Consider the following 24,176-nt stretch of genomic DNA (forward strand, 5'->3'; position numbering starts at 1 on the left):
GACCTTTTCAATTAAATTGACAATTCTTTTGTGTAATTAATAGTGTGTGAAACCAGGCAGAGTGAGTGACATGGTGTTCATTTCCACTATGCCAAAGCAGTTTACAGTTGCTGACGGTGTAAGGTAATATATATTGTCCTAAGTAATTGTATGTAGCTGTGTTCAAAGGAGTACACGTTACAAGGCCGTGCGGGGGGAGCTGCCAGACCCAGACGTCCTCAAAGTCAGCGAGGTATACAAGGACCTCTCAGCAGACATCTCACCACGAAAAAAAAACGAATGGCTCACTACTCAACTCAATCTTGTGCACAGAGCCTATAGAACACATAATTTAAACCAGCAGGATGTAAACAGAGGAGAACAGCCGGTCTGATTTAGTGCCATGTGATTATCCTGTAATGAGTAACATACACAGTGTTGATCGACTATATAAACAGTTAATTTATTGTCTCGATACATGTGTTGTGTAAGACATTTGAATCAATTTGATACGTCAATATTAAATGTACCTTTATTTTGAAAAACTTTATTGTGAATGACAAACCGGATGTCACATTTCCGGTATTTCCGGTTTAGGGAGAGACTTAATTCAGGTAGCTTGCCTTGGCTGTCTGTGTGCGCGGAGGTTTTGTCGTCAACAGATTCATTAAACTACCCACTTCTCGGTACATAGAAACCCTGCTCCACGGTCAAACGTGAGTAATATCGCAATTGGTGTGTTATACTGAAATGTGTTGACCTATACTCTATACTTTATTTATATATATGTATGCTTTTCATTGGAACACGCGGTGGGTGTGTGCAGTGCTAATGCTAATACCTAGCGCCACTTGTTTTGATGTACGTTTTTGTTGGTAACCTCGCTAGTTTGTATCTTTTAGTGTTGAGGTGGGCACCGTTAGATTCTGTGTCTCCTTGCGGTCATAAACAATGTGTTTGATGTGGAGCTAGGATAAGTAATAAGGGAGCTAGGAGTGATTTTCAGTAGTGCAGTAATAGGTTAGCATTTTTCGCTCGGGGCTAATTCAGAGGCTCACTGTTAGCATTGTGTGTTTTTTGTGAAAAAATAAATGAAAAAGATCAGTTAAATTAGTTTTTTTCCCGTTCTATGGATATAAAATATTCATAGTTTATTAAATATTAAGCTTCCTTAGACGTTGTTTCCTGAAAATGACGCGATTACGGGTCCGTGGGGCCTAAGACGATAACAGAGTATGTTTTATTTTTATTTTATTTATTTTTTCACAACAGTTGTATTTGGATGGAATGAATACCTATAGTGATAATACAAAGTAATACAATGATTTTTACAGTGAAAACGTTCAAATGGAACTGATGGTTCCCAAATTACCCAGAGGTGAGGTGGACTTTATTTTTCTAAACCTCTCTTAAAAAGGTCAAATTTCACTTGTTTTGCATCAATCTTGATACAGGGTACTTATTATATGTTATAGTTTGGATTCCTAAAGCTTTTAGTCTAGTAAACTCATCATTCAAGGGTGGTTTTCACTATAAGTAATGTTTTTTTTTTAGGCGGACATTAGAATTTACATGTTTTTACTATGTTCCATCTCAATTTACTTTAAAATAAAAACATCTCTATGGTACGGTGGCCCTGAAGTGCAAGAAACCACAGCATTTCACAAAACACAACAGCATTTCACAAAACGCCACAGCATTTCACAAATCGCCACAGCATTTCAGAAAACACAACAGCATTTCACAAAACGCCGCAGCATTTCACAAAACACCACAGCATTTCACAAAACGCCACAGCATTTCACAAAACACCGCAGCATTTCACAAAACACTGCAGCATTTCACATTGGACGGAAAGGCTATTCCTTAGGGAGAACACTTATTGTTTGTGATATTGTTTGTGGACAGAGCCAGTCAGAGAAGCACTGCTGTGATTGGTTGTTTTTGCTGCCAATCAAGAAATGACTTCGTGATTGGACCAACACATCAGCCGTTAGCTGTTAGCACACACTCAGAGCTCACAGCTCCTCATATCTGTTCAGAAACTGGACAAAAGTTAAAGATATGCAAAACACAGACTGTCTATGTCATGGTGAATACAGTCGCTGCTTTATTTATGTCTGTATGATGTTGTTGTGAGTGTGGACGGAGCAGCTACAGGTTAGTTTAGCCTAATCGATCCGATTCCGATAGGATTTACATGGAGATCCGGCCCGCCCCCTCTCCAGCGTCTTTTTTGAATCACAGGAGTAAACACAGAATTAATGCTTTATTAATTCATGGTTTTTAAGGGGCTTATCTCCATGTAAATACTATGGTAGACTACCCAGTTACTAAATCAGCCTACTATCACCTAAAGAACATATCTAGGATTAAAAGACTAATGTCACAGCAGGATTTGGAAAAACTTGTCCATGCCTTTATCTTCAGTAGACTCGACTACTGCAATGGTGTCTTCACAGGTCTCACTAAAAAATCTATTAGAAAGCTGCAGCTGATTCAGAACGCCGCTGCTCGAGTCCTCACTAACACTAAGAAAGTGGATCACATCACTCCTGTTCTGAAGTCTTTACACTGGTCAAAGAATAGATTTCAAAAATACTGCTGCTGGTTTATAAAGCACTGAATGGTTTAGGCCCAAAATACATTTCTGACCTCCTGCTAATCTATGAACCATCCAGATCTCCCAGGTCTTCAGGGACTGGTCAGCTTTCTGTCCCCAGAGTCAGAACTAAACATGGAGAAGCAGCGTTCAGTTATTATGCTCCAAACATCTGGAACAAACTCCCAGAAACCTGCAGGTCCGCTGCAACTCTGACTACTTTTAAATCCAGGCTGAAGACTTTTCTTTTTGTCGCTGCTTTTAATTGAACTATTCATATCTTAAACTGCACTGTAACTTTTATCCATGTACTTTTTCTTGTAATGTTTAATTGAACTATTTATATTTTAGACTGCACTGTAACTTTTATCCATGTATTTTTCCTTAATGTTTATTTGATTAGCTTTTCTTTTTTAATGCTTAATGTCTTTCATTTTTTTTTTTGTAAAGCACTTTGAATTGCCTTGAGTTGAAAAGTGCTGTATAAATAAGCTTGCCTTGCCTTGCCCAATATTCGCATCGCTCTAATCGCTTGAGTTTCACCGCGGCTGTCATTCAAACAAGACGCGCTGGAGAGGGGGCGGGAAGTATCTCCATGTAAATCCTATAGGAGATACCAACTACAACAAAATGAACATATTTGACAGTGATTTAATTGTAATACACGTTTCAAAGTGATGCCGAAGTAACTAATACTGATAACGGTTAGTAAAAACCATGAATTAATGCTTTGACAAGTCTGCAGACAAGACGGCAGGCGAAAAGCTTTTAAAATGCGTGTTTTCAGAATGGAATCGGATCCATCAGGCTAAACTAACCTGTAGCTGCTCCGTCCACACTCACAACAACGTCATACAGACATAAATAAAGCAGCGACTGTATTCGCCATCTGTGGTTTGTACATATTTAACTTTTGTCCAGTTTCTGAACAGATATGAGGAGCTGTGAGCTCTGAGTGTGTGCTAACGTCTGATGTGTTGGGAGGGACCGGTTGGGACATATTGCGCTGTCGGACGTTGACCAATCACGAAGCGTCATTTCTTCACTGGCAGCAAAAACAACCAATCACAGCAGTGCTGTCTGGCTGGCTCTGTCCAATCATAAACAAGAAGTGTTCTCCCTACGGAATACCCTTTCCGTCCAATGTGAAATGCTGTGGTGTTTTCTGAAATGCTGCGGCGTTTTGTGAAATGCTGTAGCGTTTTGTGAAATGCTGTTGTGTTTTCATTTTAAGTCATACACTAATATTAACCAATACACAGCTTCAATTATTACTTTACTTACCTTGACCACATAACAGCTGTATTGAAGGTTTGCTTTTTGATCAATAAACACAACAACAAAAAGCAAACTCCACTGGTATGGAACATACATGGCCTAATATCAAGAGGAGATGCGTTTATTGAGTAAACAAACAGTCAAGGGCAGAACGTCTGCACAACCCACTGCACCGCACGCCACGGTTAACCTGTTAAGCCGGCGGGGACCCTGTTTTTTTTTTCCACGACACTGTGTCTCAGAGCATCTTAATATTTAAAAACCTATTAATGTGTTATACCAGATTAAAGAGAAGAATCTCAGCTAACTGACGATAAGAACTATTTTTACCGAAACAAAACAAAAGTCTCACAAGAAGCGTTAGCATTAGCCCTTAGCTAAAACGGGCAGATGCTACTTCCGGTGCTAACTAGCAAAAACGACCTTTAAAACTTAATGTTTTCTGCACAAACTACATATCATCTGAAAGCTGATACTCCACAGATTATTTTTGTTATAAGTATCATCACTGTAGGACACAAACTCACTGAGCTATCAGCCAGAACAGAGAAGAAAAAAAACAACAGTTTTCAAAACCATAACAATAAGTATGTCTTACCGTTGCTGTTTTGTGATCAAAGCTCTTGTTCAAGGGAATAAAAACGCTGCTTAAGGTTAATCCAATGTCTCTTAGTCTCTTTAGAATTGTTCCTGATAATCTATCATTACATTCATGGCAGCAGAGTAGGTATACAGTTTTGCAGTCCCGAGCTAATGCTGTCTCACGTGCTGTTTACGCAAACCTCTCTCTACTTTACGTAAGTGTTTAGCGGGACTTACTAACTGTCACTCGATTCTATTGGCTCCAACGGTTCAGAAAAGGTGTCAATCACCCAAATCGACCAATGGGTTCCAAAGATATGATCCTGCGTAGTATAAACTACGCACGCTCCATTACGCATTACGCAGCCAGAAGGGAGAGCTTCACCACCGAGGCGAGCAGGTGCTAGAGATGCTAGCTGACGATAGCGGGGCTTTGATCATACCAAATGACTCTTCGTCGGATGATGAAGATCTCCTCCAGCCAGACCTGGATCTGGACAGTAGTGACTCGGATGTTGAACTTCCACCACGGGAAAGGTATGTAATCTCTCTGTTTTTATATATTACTTATGTGTTTGGTGGAACTGCGTCACAGTGCTAGCTTAGCCAAGAAGCTACAGGAATGATTAGGCAAAATGCTAAATAGTTTTACTTGTCTTTTTGGAGTTACATTTTCTAAATGAATGGCCAGTGAATGAATATATACATGTGTTTACTTTTTTATTTGGTGTAATATTATTTATTTATAGTCCAATATTATCCTTTTTATATATTACTTTTGTGTTTGGTGGAACTGCATCACAGTGTTAGCTTAGCCAACAGGAATGATTAGCCAAAATGCTAAATAGTGTTACTTGTCTTTTTGGAGTTACATTTTCTAAATGAATGGCCAGTGAATGAATATACATGTGTGTACTTATTTATTTGGTGTAATATTTCATTTATAGTCCAATATTATCCTATAAGTATAAGCCAGTGAATTAATCTAATCTCTTTGTTTTTCCACATTTGTTAGATGCAGCAGGACAAAGCCACACACCCAGAAGACTGTCAGGGAGCAGCTTGCTGCAGAATTGTTGGAGTTTGCTGAAGGCCCTGCATCTCCACCACCCTCTCCTCCACCACTCACATGCATGCCCGAGTATTATGGGGAAGATGCAGTCCGGGACACGAACGTTTGAGAAATTACGAACGGCTCATTTCGGAGGACACGCGCGCATCTGCTTGACGCCGGGATGACCAGTGACCCTCCCCTACAGGCGCTCGGACGCGAAGGCCCGCCCACAACTGCGTGCACGTCTGTGACCGCAGTTTTAATTTTATTTTGAAATTCAGTTCCTGACGGACGCCAAAAAAGCCTGCGATTATGGAATCAAACCAATAAATAAAAGCAAGGATAATTGTGTGTTATTGGTGAGTAAATAACAGTGTGTTATTTTGAAAAAAATAACAAATTAGAAGGAAAAAAAGATTTAAAAAATACAGATTTCAGTATCCTGAGGCTCTGAGCTCCATTTATTTTCCTCACAGACGGAAACAAAAGTCCGAAATTATACGATTTAAAATAAAAGCAATAATTGTGGCTTGATATTGAGTAAGAACATGTTTTTATGAACCACACAGCTTCCGGTCTTCCACGACCCGACCGGAGAAAAAGACGTGCTGCAGCCTGCAGGCACGAAACACGTTACCAGTAGAAATACATTGCTTTTAAAATCGTGCTGTACAACATGAAAAAAAGGGGGAAATCGTGTTGGTGAACACGAATCAATAGATTAAAAATCACGTTGGTGAACACGAAATGCCGTGAGACTGGGTTGTGATTGAACGACTGCTGTTTTAATGTGGACTCCAGAAGTAACTGTATCGCCTCAAGACCTGCAGCCACCAGCCCCTCACTAAAATAGTACACTAAATATATCCTGTTTGTGCGGATGAGTTTTCAGTCATTCGTCTCCAGTTAATGTTTGGAGCAACACCTCACTCTCCGGTGTGGGCCGGCAGACGGTCGGTGAACGAAATGATTAAAGAAACATTTTGCAGGGGTCACTCTTTGTTAGTTGAATGACTCTGATCGACGGGAACCGGCCTGGATTACCCTGCTCGGAGTCCCAGGGAAAGATTTGAGCTGCTGGCCCTTTTTAACCCTCTTTACTTCAATCTGCATTGTTTACATTATATCTGGCGGCATCGTGGTCATTTGAAGTCAATGTAAATTGAAATATTATGATTTGAGTTGACAAGGTTTTCATTCTTTTTTCCTTCCGTTATATTTCAGGGTATTTAAAAAAAAAAAAAACATTTTTGAGGACATTGTAGACATGGGGAGAGAGGTAGGGTTATAAAAGGCTGCACAGATTCCAGAATTGAACACAAAACATAATGCGATGCAGCGATTAATCAATAAAAGATTAATCAATAAAAACTCCCAGACCAGCGCTTTGCAGTCCGTCGAAGGTAAGTCATTTTATCGTTGTAGCTATTGTCAGCCTTTTAAGTGAATTTCAGTTCCCTTTGGTAAACAGTTATGCAGTAAATAATGCTTTTATTGTGAAAGGAGAGAACAGAAGGAGTGGATCTAGTATGCGCTGCTTTTGTAAAGGTTGAAAATAAAAGTAATACGTTTTTTTTTTACTTCATAATGTTCCCTTTCTTTGTGATGACAACAACAACAGTTTGAAAATAAATATTGGTGTGCTGGTTTATTGGAAATAATATAAAAAACGCCCCTTGTGTTTAAAGGCCTTATTTCCATCCTTCACATCACGAGTTCAGCTTCACTCCAGGTGATTCCCCACTGACCCGCAGTGTTCCGTCTCATCCAATGTTTCCCCTGTACAGCTCATCTCAGGCAGCCGTTGGCCTTAGCGCTGGCCTGACCCCCATATACCCAGACCCATATACCCAGACCCAGACCCATATACCCAGACCCATATACCCAGACCCCTGCCTTTCATCACCCAGTCAGCTCTACAGTATACTTAGCAGCTCACTCTCTCGCCCACTTTGTCTGCTGCAGGGTAGTGCAAACTTTTCATGCCAGCGACCACATGGAGAAAATGTACCTTAAAAAGTGAGTTTTAGCACTTTTTGCTAACTTGAAACTGCAGCATGACAACTGCCTTTCTCCCAGCAGTAAATATCACGTCATCGTGGGAACAGGGATGCTGATCCTTGGATTGAAGAGGTCGAGTGTTTATTGGATACTCAAAGTACATCACTAAGATGGCACTCTGCTGTTGATGTGTGTAATCAGAGGAAATGTTTGCACATGTTGTGGAAATTGATGTGAGATATTGTACCGAAGAAGGGTGTTACATTTGAAATGGCAGAAAGTCTTGTTGCAATTTCCAGATATTAAAAGAGGTCCCTTTGAGTTTCTCTGGTAATTATCAATAGTAGCAGTTAAGTGAATACTGTTCAAACAATACCTGTGTTTGTGTTTTATATTGATTTCTCTGTTTTATCCTTTCATAAATGTGAGGACTAAAATGGCTATAAACAAGGGCTGTTTAGAGTAAACAGGGTTTTATTGCCCTGTGGGGGAGGTGGAGATATGCAGGACAGGGTGCTAGGTGGGGGAAGAGTATATTCTGCTTAAGATCTCTAGCATGTCATGTTTCAGGGAAGTCTACATATCTTGAATAGTATATGTGTGGGTTTATACATTCCTGTGTGTTAATAGTTGAAGGAACAAAAAGTAAATTTTTCCTCTCAAATATAGAGAGGTTTTTTTTTATAGATTCCTGAAACAATGTTCCCTTTTTCTTAAAAGTAGATTAGCGCAATAGTCTTTTTCTTTGACTTTTACATGTTTATCAAAAGGGTGTTTTTTAAGCTATTTTTGAAGAAGGGAGATGCAGAATTTAATTGTGAGTTCTGTTTTGAGTGAAAAGATTACCCCTTTGAGTGTTTTTCTGGGTTAAACCATCGATAGGCTTTGCAAATTGGGAGGGACATTTTCCCTGATTTTATTGATGTGCATCCTGCAGGCCTTCCCAACACCTGTGGCTTTCATAGCTGCCCGCGCTGATTCCCTGTGAGACAGCGTGTTGGTATCTCCCAAATGAAACGCCACCCCTTTCTGTTAGTATTAGGAAGATGCGCATCTTGTTTTTGGGCCTCTCTCCATGCGCTGACAAGACGAAAGGATGTCCACAGCGCGTGAATAAGGGCGGGAGTACTCCACACGTTGCTTATATGATTCTGTGAATTGTATAGTAATGTATTATATTGTATTGCATTATTACTTTGTTTAATTAAAACGGATTATTGTTTAACTGGTATCCTGGTGTCTTCTAATTCCCTCCCTGTTATGATTTCAAGCAGGACTCGTCAAAACAACACGCGGTGAGGAGTTGGGTTGTAAAAACCCCAAACCTACAACAATGTATAAAGGCTCATACAATTAGAATCCTTTGTGCACGGTGTCTCATCTAAGGAAATGTGGACTTTTGAAAAACCTTAGAGAACTCTGAAAGTGAACGCTGCATTTGCGACTTCTGAGAGTATCATCACATTATATTTGAGCATTTGAGCTCCAACAGCATTCCCTCCTATTCTCCTTTATACAGAGAAAGGCTTTGAGAAAGGTTCCTTCTCAATGGGAGTGAAACCTGGAACGCGCTGGTTCTGCCATATGTGATGTGAGCACAGTCACATGTTCTCATTAGAACAGAACTGAGTGATGGGAACCACAACGTTAGCAGTAACCACTATATGCTCTGTGTATTGTTATCACAGCGCAGTTTATGCTTTTCGCGTCGTTCAATCCAGAGAGATATCAGACCCTTACAGCAATTGAGTTGGAAATCAAGCGAGTGAAGAAAAAAAATATATCAGTTCAAGTCCAAGGTGTTATTAAGCTGTTATTAAGCTCTATAAACCACATCTGCATTTAAGCTTCCTGTGCTGCCGACACCACACACACAACTTCTCCTAAAGGATCTCTTTTGTGCGAAGAAAGAACAGGATGAGGTAAATATCAAAACACATGACTTTGACCAAGCAGGTCTCGGTCGTTTCAACCTTTGCCCTTGGTGGTCAACTACTTATTTACTTCAGGGACCTACGTTTTTTAATTCACGACAATAGCCACATGTCTAACACTGTGACCATGCATCGACATGTGAACACTTTGGAACGAGGACGTGGGGTGACATGACAAGTGAAAAGCAATAAATGCGTTGACATGGTAAGTCTCAAAAACGCAATGTCATTGTGCCGGCTTTGCTGTGACCATCCAGAACAGAAAAATAAACTATATGTCAATATGATTAAGTACCGTTCAAGCATTTTGTGGCTTATTATGTACATATTAATAATAATGTCCAACTCACAGTAACCACCAGTGAACCTCCGACCTGAGCCCCGGGGTCCTACTTGGTTGCAGTTGTACCGCACCAACGTTTATATTGGTCTTAGTGGTGAACATTAGAACGATTGCAGCCACAGCATCAATAGAAGCTGACAGCATGCTACAACTTTTAGAAATGGTTGCAACCGTATTACTGCAGTAAGACTTACAGAGGACACATCCCTCTGACGTCTCAAGTGCCCTCGAAGAGCGCTGACAGCAGCCAAGGTCAGGTCTATACATCAAAATAATGCATGTGTGTTATTCAGAACTGTTCCCAAACATGAGGGTTCTTGTCTGGCCCGTGCTCTCTTGCCATCAAGTTTCATAAATATCATTCTGCTCCTGCTGACACACAAAGAGACGAACCAAAAACAAAACCTTCTTTGGAATGGAAATGAAAATGTGTCCTGAAGCGCAGTTTACCTGTAGTTACAGACCTTTAGATCACACACATATTCTCTGCCTGATGCTTCTCAGAGTCACTATCAGCTCATTGCTACAGGATATGGGTCGGATACTTGTCTCTCAGTATCTGACACAAGTGGAGCTGAGTGTCCCCCAGTTAAGCTCAGGGTCCTCTCCGGTTTCCCCCTCAGTATTACTGTATTACACTGCTGGCTGGGACTGGCGGGGACATTTGTGTTGCCTACCAACAGCAAATATCACAACCCTCCCCCCCCTCCCCCCCATAGCATGGTGGTGAGTTCAGGGCCCCTGCCAGCCAACCATCATCTTTCCCAGCTATTCATCCCGATTAGACTGGACTCCAGTTCTACAGCCACGTTAATGTCTCATACCGCTGAGGGTTATGCTAAGTCGCTTTTATTATCATACAGGGTTCTTATCATAGTTTTCTAAATTAGTCAATGTGGTGGCATTTATTGGTAAATAATGTCCTTAAAGCTGCACAATATTTGCATGTATTAAATAGCCCTGGCATTCTCCTCTTCCCAATCATTATTAATATTAATAATCATATTTACTGTTTTCGTGATCCCCATAGAGCTTATGGAACATATTGATGGGCCACCAGTTATATAATTATAGAACCAGGAGTTAACATTTGAATTGACTTTATTCTGTTCATTTATGCTAACATCATTTAACATCCTAAATCTGCTAATATATGGATGAGTCCTTATATAATATTTTAAAAGAAAATCAACCCACATGTTTTTTTTTCATGTAGCATCTATTTCACGCTAAGCAATCTAGAATGTCCAACAGCAACACTCAATAATGCTTAGTCCTCTACAATTGATGTCTGAAAATGGAATATCATACATTTTACAATATATATAAAAATAATTTAAAAATCGCCTTAATTCCATGTATTTCATACTTTTAAAATGGTGTTAGTTACATCATTTTGTTGTTTAGTTACTGTTGGCTTTAACAAAACCCAGTCATGGCCAATGTTTGACATCCCAGAGTCATGTTTGATAAATGTATTTGTTTGTATTAGAAAATGTGTAATTGATAATGCTTTTCAATATATCCTAGCCATTAAATGTGGAAGTCAATTCACTCAACATATTTTTTTTTAAATGTAATTAAATTGAAATGTATTTTTTTTTTTCATACCTGCAGATTCCAAGTATTAACATGAGGTTTCCAGGATATTATAATCTGAAATATCATTTGAAAGACTATATTTAAAAATATATAATGTTTTATTATCCTTTCCTGAATATGACAGATAAATTAAACGTGACCTACTTATGCTTTGGACCCCCTGACAGCTTCCAAAGGCCCATAGCAGTCCCTGGACCCCAAACTGGCCCCTACTGACCCAGACTAATCCCCCGGGAAGGAACAGCAGTCCAACATTCACAGTGTATCAATCCTCAGGGGGGTGTGCTGTTGCTGAGTTGTTGTCACTCGAGTGTTTATCTGCCAGACTGCCTTCATCTCTAAGGCGTTACAAAACCCTGTAAGCATTCCCTCCTGTCTAACATCGCTGCACCTTCCACATTTTCACTTGGTGCCTGCTATGTTTGAGCTTGGTGTAAAAACACAGCCGGTGAGTGTCTGACTGCAGGATCAGTTATCTGCAGCTCCCACAGATGCCCCTTTCACACCAACACGGTTCCCGTTTAGCTCCGTGCTAGAGCTCTTCTGGTTCGGAACCGGTTTTTCTTTTCAGCCCCCGTTTTGTTCACACCGCCCAGAGCCCGACTGGTGCTGCCGCTGCTGCGTCATGACGTCACCGTTTACGTCGCTGATTTTCTCCCCAACGGCGTCGGGTCGATGATCGTGTTGCTTTTAATCATACAAAGCCAGATTAAATTAAATAACTACTTCTCAACGCTTGTACTTTTCTCCAGAGTCGTGGTTCATTGTTTATAATGTGTTTCAGCGGCATTACCGGCCGCTGCAGCGCTGCCCGCTGTGTGGCATCACAACGCTGTTATGAACGTTTCTCTGGTATAAAATGGGTGATGTTGGCATAGCAACCGAAGCTAAACTGACTATCTTGACTACTTGTTGCTATCCTATTGTGGCATAAGCCGTTTTCTACAGGCACATTTTACCGGCTTATTTTTCATTATTTCATTTCATTTCATTTCAAACCTTTATTTAACCAGATTGGTCCCATTGAGATCATAGATCTCTTTTTCAAGGGAGACCTGCAATTATGATTCTACTTGTGATAGTCGAACATGACAACCTGTGCAGCCCATGTATTGATTCCATCCGATAGCTGCTATAATACAAAACAAAACGTCTGCCTCTCTCCACAATGATCAATAACAGTGAACGGATGGTAAAAGTAAGGTACAAATAAACAGAATCACACGGAATGGAATTGTTACATAGCATGAGTGAGTTAATGTTGCAAGGCTTTGTTGAACAGATGAGTTTTCAGGGTTGTTTTGAAGATGTTCAGAGAACCTTTGTCCCTACATATCCCATTCCTTGTGGATTAAGGACTTCCTGTCTGATCGCCCCCAGAGACTGAGGATTGGCACCCACACCTCCACGTCTCTCAGTCTCAGCACCGGATCACCACAGGGCTGCGTGCTGAGCCCCCTAATATACGACCTCTACACCTATGATCTCGTCCCCGCCCACACCAGCAACTGCATCAAAGTTCGCTGATGATACCACCGTGGTGGGCTGCATCTCAGGGGGTGACGAGACCGCGTACATGGACGAGGTGGAGCAACTGCTAGCGGTGTGCAAAGTAAACAACCTGCAGCTGAACAAGCTGAAAACCCAGGAAATGATCATTGACTTTAGGAGGAAGAAGACCGTCATGCAGCCCCTGCACATTGATGGAGGCTGTGAGAGTCTCAGTGATCAAACTCCTGGGCGTTCACCTGGCGGAGGACCTGTCCTGGAGGACCAACACCACGGCAACCGTCAAGAGGGCACAGCAGAGACTCTACTTCCTGAGAATACTCAGGAATTACCACCTCAGACAGGACCTGCTTGTGTCCTTCTACCGCTGCGCCGTGGATTGGAAAGCATCCTCACCGACTGCATCTGCGTGGTTCCTCAGCTGCACAGCCGCAGAGAGGGGTGCGCTCCAAAGGGTCATCAACTCGGCCCAGAAGATCATCGGTTGCCCCCTCCCCTCCCTGGAGGTGCTGTACAGCTCTCGTTGCCTTAAGAAGGCAGTCAAGACCCTCAAGGACCCACACCACCCGGGTAACGAGCACTTCGTACGGTTGCGCTCAGGCAGGCGCTTCCGTAGTCTTCCCGGACAAACAGACTCAAATTCAGTTTCTTTCCCAGGGCCATATGTGCACTAAACGCTGCTAATATTTAAATTATATAAGCCTTCCGTGCAATACGAGCAATTTAATTTATTATTTATTTATGTACATATTCCCATCATGTCTTTTCTAAGTCCCATTTATTGTTTTAGTGTCTTGTTTTTATATTGTCTTGTTGTTTTTATATCGTCTTGTTGTTGCGTGATGGCACCTTGAGTTTATTGTAATTTCGTTGTACCTGTACAATGACAAATTAAAGATCTATCTATCTATCTATAAAAACATTTGGTAACGAGTCAAATTTGACTCGAGGATGACAGGAAGTTAAACAGCGAAAATAGGCGAGTCGTCCACATGTGGAAATGTGTCAAAGTCAAAGTCAACTTTATTATCAATATCTCCAAATGTGTGGTTCAAACAGGGAGACCAAAATGCTGTTTCCCACCGTCTCAAAGATTACAATATATAAATATATATATATATATATATATATATATATATGTACAAAATATTAAATAAGGGCACAACAATAAATATATAAAAATAGGAGTCTGGAAGACAAAAAACGGTTGAATACATGACAAGGAATGAATATTGAACAGTGCAAATAGATCAGATATTTAGAGGTAGTGCAACATGTCCATAGCAGCTTAGTATCCTCTCCATGATTCCTATTGGTCCACGAACCACAGCTTGAGAAACATGTGGCCAAGACAGTAGTTACTGGTGTCTCTGGTCCTTTTTAGATTCTCGTCTTTGGGATTCGTATCGTAGCTGGAATGTTTGGAGCGCGTCCCTTCCCTGTCACCGTGTCTGTCTAACCAGGCGCGAGTCTCAGCGCGCAGCAGCGTCTCAGACTGGAGGACTGTGGAATCCTGGGGGGCTAAGCTGTTTCCTTCGGACTCCAAATGTAAAGTTAAACCTGGAGGTTCAGCTATGAAGGAAGAGCAAAGCTGTGAGGAGACGCAGGCGACTCGGGAGGTCAAGGATCTGTTCGAAAAACCTGCTCAAGAAGAGGAGGATGCCCCGGAGAAGCAAGACGACATGAAACACGTCGATGTGGAGTTAGTTGATGTTAACACAGGCGAGGCCAAACTGGAGAAAGACTGCTGCTTTGGTGAAGGAACCCAAATGGCTGTCCTTATTAACAGCGGTGTCGCCGAGGATCTGCGCGCAACGGAACCAACACTGTCGATCAAAATCAATATTGAGACTAACAAGACAGAGGATTCCGAAGTTGGGAAATGTACACAAGATGTCAAGGAGGGTCCTTCTGAACCGTCCTCGTTATTGGATCCCCCCTGTAATAACGCAAAGTCAGGAAATCAACCCAAATCAGGAGACAAATGCGAGCGCGTAATTACGCAATGGTCCAAAACAGAAGAGAACCAAATCACGCCCAGAGGTGAGGGGTTACCCTGCGGTGCCACTGATCAGTGGAGGAGTGAGGATGATTATGAGGAGGATGATGATGTTAGTTTGGTGCTTTCATACGCCTGTGTCCCGTGCGTCACGGAGGATGAGTCCCATTACATTACCACGCACGAGATCCAGCTCTCCGAGCTTTCGGACCACGAGGAGGACTACGACCTCGGGGTGGCCTCCTCCGGCTGCTGGGACATTGAGGATGACTACCAGGTGTACTCTTTTGTCGATTATGCTTCTTTTGAGGGCGATGAAGAGGAGGGGGGCAGGGGCTCGCGCGGCCCCGCAGCAGGAGTCAGCACTATGCTTGAAAGTGATCTGTGCGACGCGGCCAAGTTCCCCAGCTCAGATGAGAGTGTGTCAAAGCCCCAGCAGCAGCAGTGCAGTGGCAACAGTGCGGGACAGATCCACCTGTCAATCAGAACCACTCGAGCTATAAATGACCCTAGCAACGTCCAAGAACAGGGAAACATCCTGTATCATGCTGCCAGCCGCTCCGGGGACACGAGTCGGTATGTGTTTAGGGGAGTGGACGGGAAGTCGGAGACGTTGTGTGACAGGGCCAAGTGTTTCATAGCCGCGCCCGGACGCTTCCACTTTGGCCGCAGATTGAGGGGGAAAGAGGTCACGGAGGTTTCCAGCGGTGCGTCCAGCGCTGTCAGCGAGCTGGACGACGCTGACAAGGAGGTGCGCAACCTGACAGCCAAATCCTTCAAGAGCCTGGCATATCCTTATCTTGACGCCATTAATTTCAGCACAACAAGTGAATCATCTTCAGAACACGGGAAAGGGATAAACAGGTGGTCCACTTTTGTCGACCTGAAATATGGCAATATGAATATGTCAAAGGGACTGGATAAAAGTGTGCTTTCCCATCAAAACGCATCGGCCTCATTTGAATTAGCCAAACATATAGACAATAGAGGTTATAAGGGCATTGCACTGGCAAGCATCAAACCGCCCACCAGCAAGATGTTCACTCGGAATGGCAACCCCCACAGCGCATCGTCAACTACAAAGCAAATAGAGCTGATGGGGGAATTCAGTAAGGGCCACGGCGGACTGATAACACTCACAGAGACTCTGAATTTTCGGTGCAATGTGAATTCGGGAATGTCTGAGGGAGAAATGCACACTAACTTTGCACAAAATGCGGCAGGATCACGTTCCACAGATGAAGTTACCAACAGTGTGCCAAGCGGCAAGGGGAGAGGGGCCAGCAAGTCGCCCTGCAAAACCATGGAAGACACACACAAGAAAGCCAATTTCGCCTCGAGTGTGATCAAAAATGTGATTTCTAAGAAGATGCAGTTTGAACAGGAGCGCAAGATGGAACGAGGGGAGATCCGCGAGGCGCAGTGGGAGCATGCAGCGGGCTTTGCGCACCAGGAGAGCGACAGCTACAGGGGGAAGGGAGACAGGGAGCTGCACGCACAGAGCTCCAGGTTCTCCGAGAGCAGCTCGGACTACACCATCATGTGTCTGGATGAATTAGGAGACATGGTGGACAGCGGCTCATGCGATACCAAAAGCGACTCAAGACGCCGGGACGCTCCAGAGACTCAGTCGGACCCGGTAAATGAAGCGGGAATCGATACTAAAAAAGGCGCATTGGAAGCGCCCAAAAGTACGCTGCTTCGAAGCCAAAATAGCGCATTCAGATGCTGGAAGGACGAGGAGCTAGAGTTTCAAAAGGATCATAAAAACGATCAAACTCTGGAGAAGTCGCCTTCAGTGGACGAGAAGGAGGGCGAGGGGGGTCAGTGCTCGGCTGGCAGCGGGAAACTGACTAAAATGTCACATTTGTTTGTGCCAAGTATCCAACTGCTGTCCAGTGACGGAGAGGAAGGACAGCAGCTGCGGAGCAGGAGTTATTCCCCACATGGAGATGAAGGAGTGATCCAAGAACACTCTGATAACAAGTTAAACATCGCTGATTCCAGGAATGTGGGCAAATCTAAATCTCCGGAAATAAAAATCAAGTTAAGGAGCTTCAGAGAAAATACAACGGAGCATTTCGGCGTCTCCAAGCTGCGCGCCCCTAATATAGGCTGTACCGCAGCCAGCCTCGGCAGAACAGATGACTTGAAATGCCACGAGCTGGCTGCGGCTTTAAAGGGTGAGTCGTCGGATAAAGTCCCGCATTTCATGGTTAGAGACTTCAGAGATAACAAATCAAAGTTGCAAACGCCCTTACACCAAGTGAGAGACGTGCGCAAATTGGTTAAAAGTTCGTATCACTTTGTTTCTTTGGATAACAACGAAAATAAATCAAACTTTCTGTCCGCTGACACCCATTCAGAGCAACATAAGCAAATGTCCAATCGAAATCCTAATTCGATGTCCCCTATAGTCATCAAATGCCAGTCTGTGAACACAAATAATAACGGAAAATATTCGGAAAATACGGATTTATTTAAACGGGAGCAGTTTGACACAGACGGGTCGTCTCCAGAGGGTGCTCAACATGCGCCTCTGCAGGTGGCAGCAGGGAGAGCACACATGGGCAACCTGAGTCATGCCTCAGAAGGAGATATTGCATTGAGAAGTGAAAGCAGAACACCTTCAAAGAAGCAAGAACAAATCGCAGATATCATAGATAAGAAACCTGAATCAAAAATACCAAATCAGGGGCCTTTGGAAAAACTCCAGGCTGCTGTGAAAACCATGGAGCAGCTCTACACGTATGACAAAAAGGAATGGAAAAGGAAGAATGAGTCCCATGTCCTGGCAGACAGACATGTGCTTTCGCTGATTGCCAGTGGAGACCATGGGGGACCTGAGGAGGATGCTGGGGGGTCCAACACGGACAAGACAGTCAGAAGAGACTCCTTTCCCAACAATGACAAGCCGCCTCCAGTGATATCTGACAGCCTGCTGAGGTCCATGCAAGGCAACAGCACGGCCGCAAGCATGCTCAGCCTCAGCTCCCGCCTTAAGGCAGCCGCGTTGGCAAAGCAACACTCCAACACACAAACCATACCTTTCAGCCACAAAAGCTTTGTCCCTAAATCTCCCAAGCTTCCTGTTTCCTTAAAACTCTGCCCTACGTATCTACGTAGAAGTGAAGAAGCTCAACCGAAGGAGGAGAGGCCCGCACGGGAGTTCCTGAACGCCTCGGTTGACGATGAGAACTACCTTCCCATTCCGGTCAAGTCTCACGCCAGCATTAACAAACAAGCATCGTCTGCTGACAAACCTTCAGTGTACACGTATGCCCCCCAGAAACAACCGACCCCTCCTTCAGGACCTTTGGGATCCTTTGTGGAAACCCACAACCAGAACGCACAGCGCTCCAGCATGGTGATGGACACACGCTCACCAGAGGTTTGCCCTGCAACCATCTACCACTCTCTACCGATGGGCATGTCCATCAGTCAGCCTCAGGTGTACTGCATCACCCCAGCTCCTATCATGGACCCCTTCCAAGCCACCCAGAGGAAGATGCTGCTCGATCCCACCACGGGAAACTACTACCTGGTGGACACGCCTGTGCAGCCGGCCACTAAGCGCCTCTTTGACCCGGAAACAGGCCAGTATGTGGACGTGCCCATGCCTCAAGCTCCTATGACCCCGGTGCCAATGCCCATGTCACCTTTGGCGTTCAGTCCAGGAGCTTACGGACACCACTACATGATCTACCCCGGCCTAATGTCCTCACCGTCCCTCATCCCAGCCCGGACCCTGGTGCAGTCCCACATGTCGGTGCACTCGGAGCCGGACAGCGGAGACAAAGCCTTGTCCCAGCAGCCTGAGGGTCTGTACATGGAGAGCCCCTTCTACATGGCCACAGGAAAGTCCCCCCACGTGTCCTACGGGCCTCCACAGCAGGCCGCCGCCCACAGGCAGCCGCAGGGCTTCTGCAGCGCCATGCAGCCGCTCATCAGCATCAGCTCCCAGCAGGGGCCCCGCATCATCGCCCCCCCCTCGTTCGATGGGACCACCATGAGCTTTGTGGTGGAGCACAGATGAGCAGCAGCTTACCTTCACAGGTGAGTAGTTTTGTCAGGCTTCTGTACGTGCAGCGTTTGGTTTGAGTATGTACAAGAAACCAGGAAGGTGTATTGTGTCATGGTTACAGATATAATTGGATAGGTGTGTGGCGCAGTGGGTTGTCCGTAGGTGTTGGGTTCAGGGGGTCACAGGTTCAAACCCCACTGCAGTCAGCATGTCGTTGCGTCCCTGAGACCCTTCTCCCCAAAGTGCTCCCGTGGGGATTGCCCACTGTATTCAGTATGTAAGTCGCTTTGGATAAAAGCGTCTAACAAGTGACATGTCATGTGATATGATTTGTTTTTGTAGTTTATAAAAACACATGTTGCCCCTTTTGAAAACATTTCATGCATTAAAGCAGACGCTGGCACCAAGCTGTGCATTCTGGTACCACCCAGAGACACAGAGGATTCTCCTGACATCAGATTCCCCAGAGGCGAGGTGTTGAATGTGTGTGCTGGATACGCTGCCGTGTGTCCAGGAGTAAGGGTCTGCTAGGCAGCAGTGTGTTATGTGTATACACCGTGCTTCAGCTGCTGCTGCATGTCAACAGGCTGCCTGGCGGCTCAGACCCACATTGGGGTCAGCCGGCTTTTTATAGGACCAGTCATTTGGAGCCAGAGAGAGTCAGAGCAGGTTCACAGGGCCTGCCATCAGCAGTGACATGAACACAACGGGCAGCAGAGCAGCCGAGCATGGAGCTCCCCTTCTCATGTGAGGCCCGCATACTGGAGGCTCAGTTGTGTTTATAAAGAAACAGATAGCCTGCAGTCTGATGGTCTAGACTCTGGAGCCTGGAGACGGGCTCTCGAGTGGAAGGCTGCAGAACTATACAGATTGGATGCAGACTGAGCATGACAAAGGTCACTGCTCGTGTCGCACAGGCCCGGTGCCTTCCAGTGGAGCAATGAATTGCACATTCTTCAGAAAAAGATATCCAAATGCAATCAGCTGTTGGCTCTGTGGACAACCAGAGGTCTGTTCAGGGTGCGAGGAGGTCGTTAATGACACAGCAGTTAGTTACAGATTGGAGAAATAAAGATATTTTAAATGTTAAAACCATTTGCATATGAAACACCTTAGAATACCTGCCTAATGGCAGACTGACATAAAGGGCGGGTTTATCCCAAATATATAGAAGTTAATGTTTGTAAAGATTCATGGTGCAGCATTTAGTCTCAATGGCAGCGTGTGAAAGTGCACGTGGAGACATGTGTCAAAACAGAGCATGTGAAAGTGCACGTGGAGACATGTGTCAAACAAGCAAATTCAGAACTGAGCATCTAACATTTTCAACCTACATTGGAATTTGTGCCATCATCAAAACTCGGTAAATAATTAGCTGCAATTCATGCGACACTATTTCAGTTTTGTGCAAACCACTGTCCGTATACATGTTCACATGTTCATGAAGACCACACGGCCAGTTATGCTATCGGCTAAGGCTGCTCAGAGCACGTTCGTGTGATATTGACTTAAGGCTAGGTTCTTAAATCTGACCTGAAAATGAGGACTGCAGTAAACGGTATTCAAAGAATGCAAACCACCATACTTACCGTAACTTGTTGTTTGATAGGCTGGATTTACCGTCTCATCATAAGGCAACTTCCAATGAACCTCAATCCATACAGACAGCAATAAGGACACTGGTGAGTGTGGACGACAGCCAACTGGAACTGTTGCTGTCAAATAGTTCAGGTCAGCTCTCTCTGACAGACTGTCCTTAAGTTCAGAGGATATTTTCTCGTGTCCTGTTTGAATAGAAAATGATAATTCATTTTCTATTTATGGTTATGAAAGTATCACAGTGTTATGTTTAGTTTGCCTGCCCTACATGACTGTAGGAGTACAGAGTATGTGGTTGGAGTCCAAACGCTGTGGCACATCTACTGTACAATGAAAAGAGTTCCAGCTAACACGTTTCCAGTCTGGAACACTTCCAATCAAATTGTTCTTTGGGGTATGATACGTGTGAATGTTGGCATGCTGGTTACATGCGGGTACATACCAAGTCCAAGAATAGCAGCAGAATTGAGAGGACAGTGTCGATTATATTGCTATATTTCTTCAATCACTGAACAAACGTGTGCCTCCAAGCAGAGAACAGCTCCTCAGCAGGAGGTCAAACCCAGTTATGTCCAAAACACCAAGTGTCCAAAGCAATGTGATGTTCAGCAGTATTGTAAACAACGTTAGGACATGCGCTCTCAAACAACATGTTGTAAACGACAACATGGGTTCCAAGCATTTTGATATCTCAGATTGCAAAAAGTAATAATGACTTTCTCTCAATCATTTTGTCATTAATAAACTTCCGTACAGATTTAATCAATTTGTCTCAACTGAGTGTGTTTTTCTTTCTTCCCCACAGGGCCGGTCTGATTGGACGCTGGACTGTCATGTCATCTCTTTTCTCTTACTGTTGGGTTTATGCAGTGTCAGGACTTTGTCTCAATGCGTCACAAACTACTATGCATCTAGTGTGTGTGTTGAGCTGGGTCGACTTCCTGGCGGTCTCTCTGTGCGTGTCTCTTGGTAAGTTACGCTCTAATGACAACATGGATACAGGTCGTGTGCTGTTGAGGGTTTTTTAATGAAGTCATTTATGATTCATAGCACACATCCTTTCATTGGAATGTCAAGTTTATGATTTTTGTCTTCCAAGCATTTTGTGCATGTAAATGGTCTGCAGAGGCTGCCATCCTCGTGCTCCCTGCAGAGGGGGCTTCTCTTTAGGTGTACACACATCAGAGCAGCAACAGCTTGCTAGCAGGCCGTGCACGAGGGACCTCCGGAGGCCTCTACGGTTTGACCTGCAGACGGATGCTCCTTCAGTCCCGTGTTGCATTGCTTCTGAGGAAGGATGCTGCCTCACTTATTGTTTTAATTCAGACTGTTGATCTGCTGGCCAGTTCATCCTTTCATTTAGAAACGTGTTGTTACTTTACTGACTTTATGCGAAGACACACGTTATTTTATAATAACTGCAATAAAAATGATGTAGTTGTTATAAAATAATTTAACTCTTGTTTTTTCTTCTTACAAGTGTTCATGTTTATTGGTATTACATTGAAATGGATAACACAACGATTATAAAAGTCGTGTTGGCATATTAGTTATTTAGTAATAGGAAGTTTACAAATGGCTAATGCCTAACTGTTACCACTGTTTTGGATTGAAATGCAGTGTCTCACATTGTTGTGATTGTGCTAGGAATACGTGTTTCATTAGGATGGAAAGAAAGTCTAAATGAAAGACGGCCCATTATGCAAAATCATTCTGATGTATGCTCAGTTTTTAGCTTTCAATGTGATATAAGTCTTCCAAAACTATTTATATTTCTGAAAGCTCCACAAATCATGTATTCTCCTTGAATGTGCACTTTCCCATTCTCCAAATTGTAATAGTTTGTCAATGAACTCTCTGGCCTCTGCCAATACATGTGCCACTGGCACTGTTTCGGGGATGTTGCAGCATTTTGCAAATCATATTGTCGCAGTTGTTGAATGTGCATGGAGAGTAGCTCTTATTCTCCTAATGTGCCACAGAGGAAAAGTACATTTAGTTGTATAGGGAAATTAAATTCTTTATATGTGTAAATAATCATTTTCACAGGTCTAAAGAAAGGCCTGCTGTTCTGATTCAAAGCCTTGCACAAGGACCCTGCACAGGGTGGGGGTTTGAAGCTTCCTGCTGCTGGATGGTTCATGTTTTGAAGGTTTAAGAAAGTCAACGTTTGTGATCTCTGAAATGAGGATAACTTTTTTTGGAATCAATAGTGAAGGTTTGATTCAATGTAGAGAAGAAACAGAACACTCTTGTCCCAAAGTGAATGTGATGCTCTCAGTATAGCCTAGTTTAGGTTTGTCATTTTGATGTGTTTTGTGTACAGTGTCGTTTCAAAATGATGTCAAGAATACCGCATGACATGTTTCATCAGATGCTGTTTTGTAAAATGCTGTGTGAAACTGTAATAAACACGAACCCTTTTGCACAACGGACTGTTGTGTTGTTCATACATGACCCAAAGTACGAACCACAGGCGTGTAGTCGAAGTAAAGTTGATTTGACTTGTTTGGATTCTTGGAGCAAGACCAACATTGTTTTGCAAAGAATCACAGAAACACTAAATGGAGGTAGAGTAAGAATTGTCTGTTTTGTCTCCCTTTCCTTGCATTTCTGGAGTGGGTCGCATTTGGGCACGAGACAGAAACATATTTAAAATACTCTGAATAAACTTTAAATAATGTGTAAAAATAAAATGGTTTATTTCTAAAAATACACAATGTACAACATTAACTTTTTTTTAATTAAAGTGTCTGTATTTGACCAATATCATATATAAGCACACCACAAAAGATACAAATACAGTCCCACACCAAAACACTTAAAAAGTCAAGAGATGCAAAACCAAACATGACAAAATGTCAAATACCAAAATCAATGAATGAATGAAATGACGACTCATTGCTCAACGTGCAGTGCGTGTACATGAGTGTGTTGTTGTGAGAAGTCCTTTTACACTCTGAAAATAGTCCAGTTCAACTTCAGATTAGTGCAGTTCAAAAGGATATGGGTATGTATGAATGGAGAGTTCACTTCAGTGCAGTGTTGTGTGTGAGTGCAGGTGTATGTATAGGATTGTTGGGGGGGTGATCTGGAAAGACGCAGAGAAGAACCGAGCTTAAGGTCCAAGTCGGGTAGGTAAAATCACAGAGCAGGACAAGTAGGTCAAAAGAAGATTTGTCGAATATGAATTGTATTACAGCTTTCAATAATCCAGATTATTGTACAGCAATTCCTGGGATCAGTGACATTCCAAAAAACACCATGGTAGACAAAAATATCCCCAAAAATGAAGGTTAATAAACTGGAATGACTTCTTTCCTCTTCCAGCCTTTCCCCACAGCTCTCTCTCCTCCTACTGTGTGTCGATTTGTCAGCAGTTGAATGTGATCTCCTCCCTTCACACAGGTGTGGGTCATTAGAGCTTCCTCCAGCTCTCATGTGGGCCACTCCCCTATAACATTCTTGTGTTCCCCCCCTTTCTGCTACAGCATTTAACACAAGCATCCATACACAGCAGTAGGTAAGTTATCTGGTGTGAATACTCACTATTGTCCACTGTGAAGGCAGAACGCTGAGTGTTACGCGGCCCCTGACATATTAAAGTATATTTATTCATGGGACAATTCACTTATTAGCTGGAACTGGAACAAAGACTTTCTGGAGGCAG

The 24,176-nt window shown here is 43.3% G+C and overlaps 1 protein-coding gene across 1 annotated transcript; it reads left to right on the forward strand.

The window, feature by feature from the left end:
• Nucleotides 1-14,076: 14,076 nt before the first annotated feature.
• c18h4orf54 (chromosome 18 C4orf54 homolog) lies at nt 14,077-22,916 on the forward strand. The gene is made up of 2 exons (XM_034105599.1): nt 14,077-18,939; nt 21,312-22,916. The coding sequence occupies exon 1, from the start codon at nt 14,459-14,461 to the stop codon at nt 18,917-18,919; it is 4,461 nt and encodes a 1,486-aa protein (XP_033961490.1). The 5' UTR covers nt 14,077-14,458; the 3' UTR covers nt 18,920-18,939; nt 21,312-22,916.
• Nucleotides 22,917-24,176: the final 1,260 nt, after the last annotated feature.

This window comes from Pseudochaenichthys georgianus, chromosome 18, assembly GCF_902827115.2.
Source record: "Pseudochaenichthys georgianus chromosome 18, fPseGeo1.2, whole genome shotgun sequence".
Lineage (NCBI taxonomy): Eukaryota > Metazoa > Chordata > Actinopteri > Perciformes > Channichthyidae > Pseudochaenichthys > Pseudochaenichthys georgianus.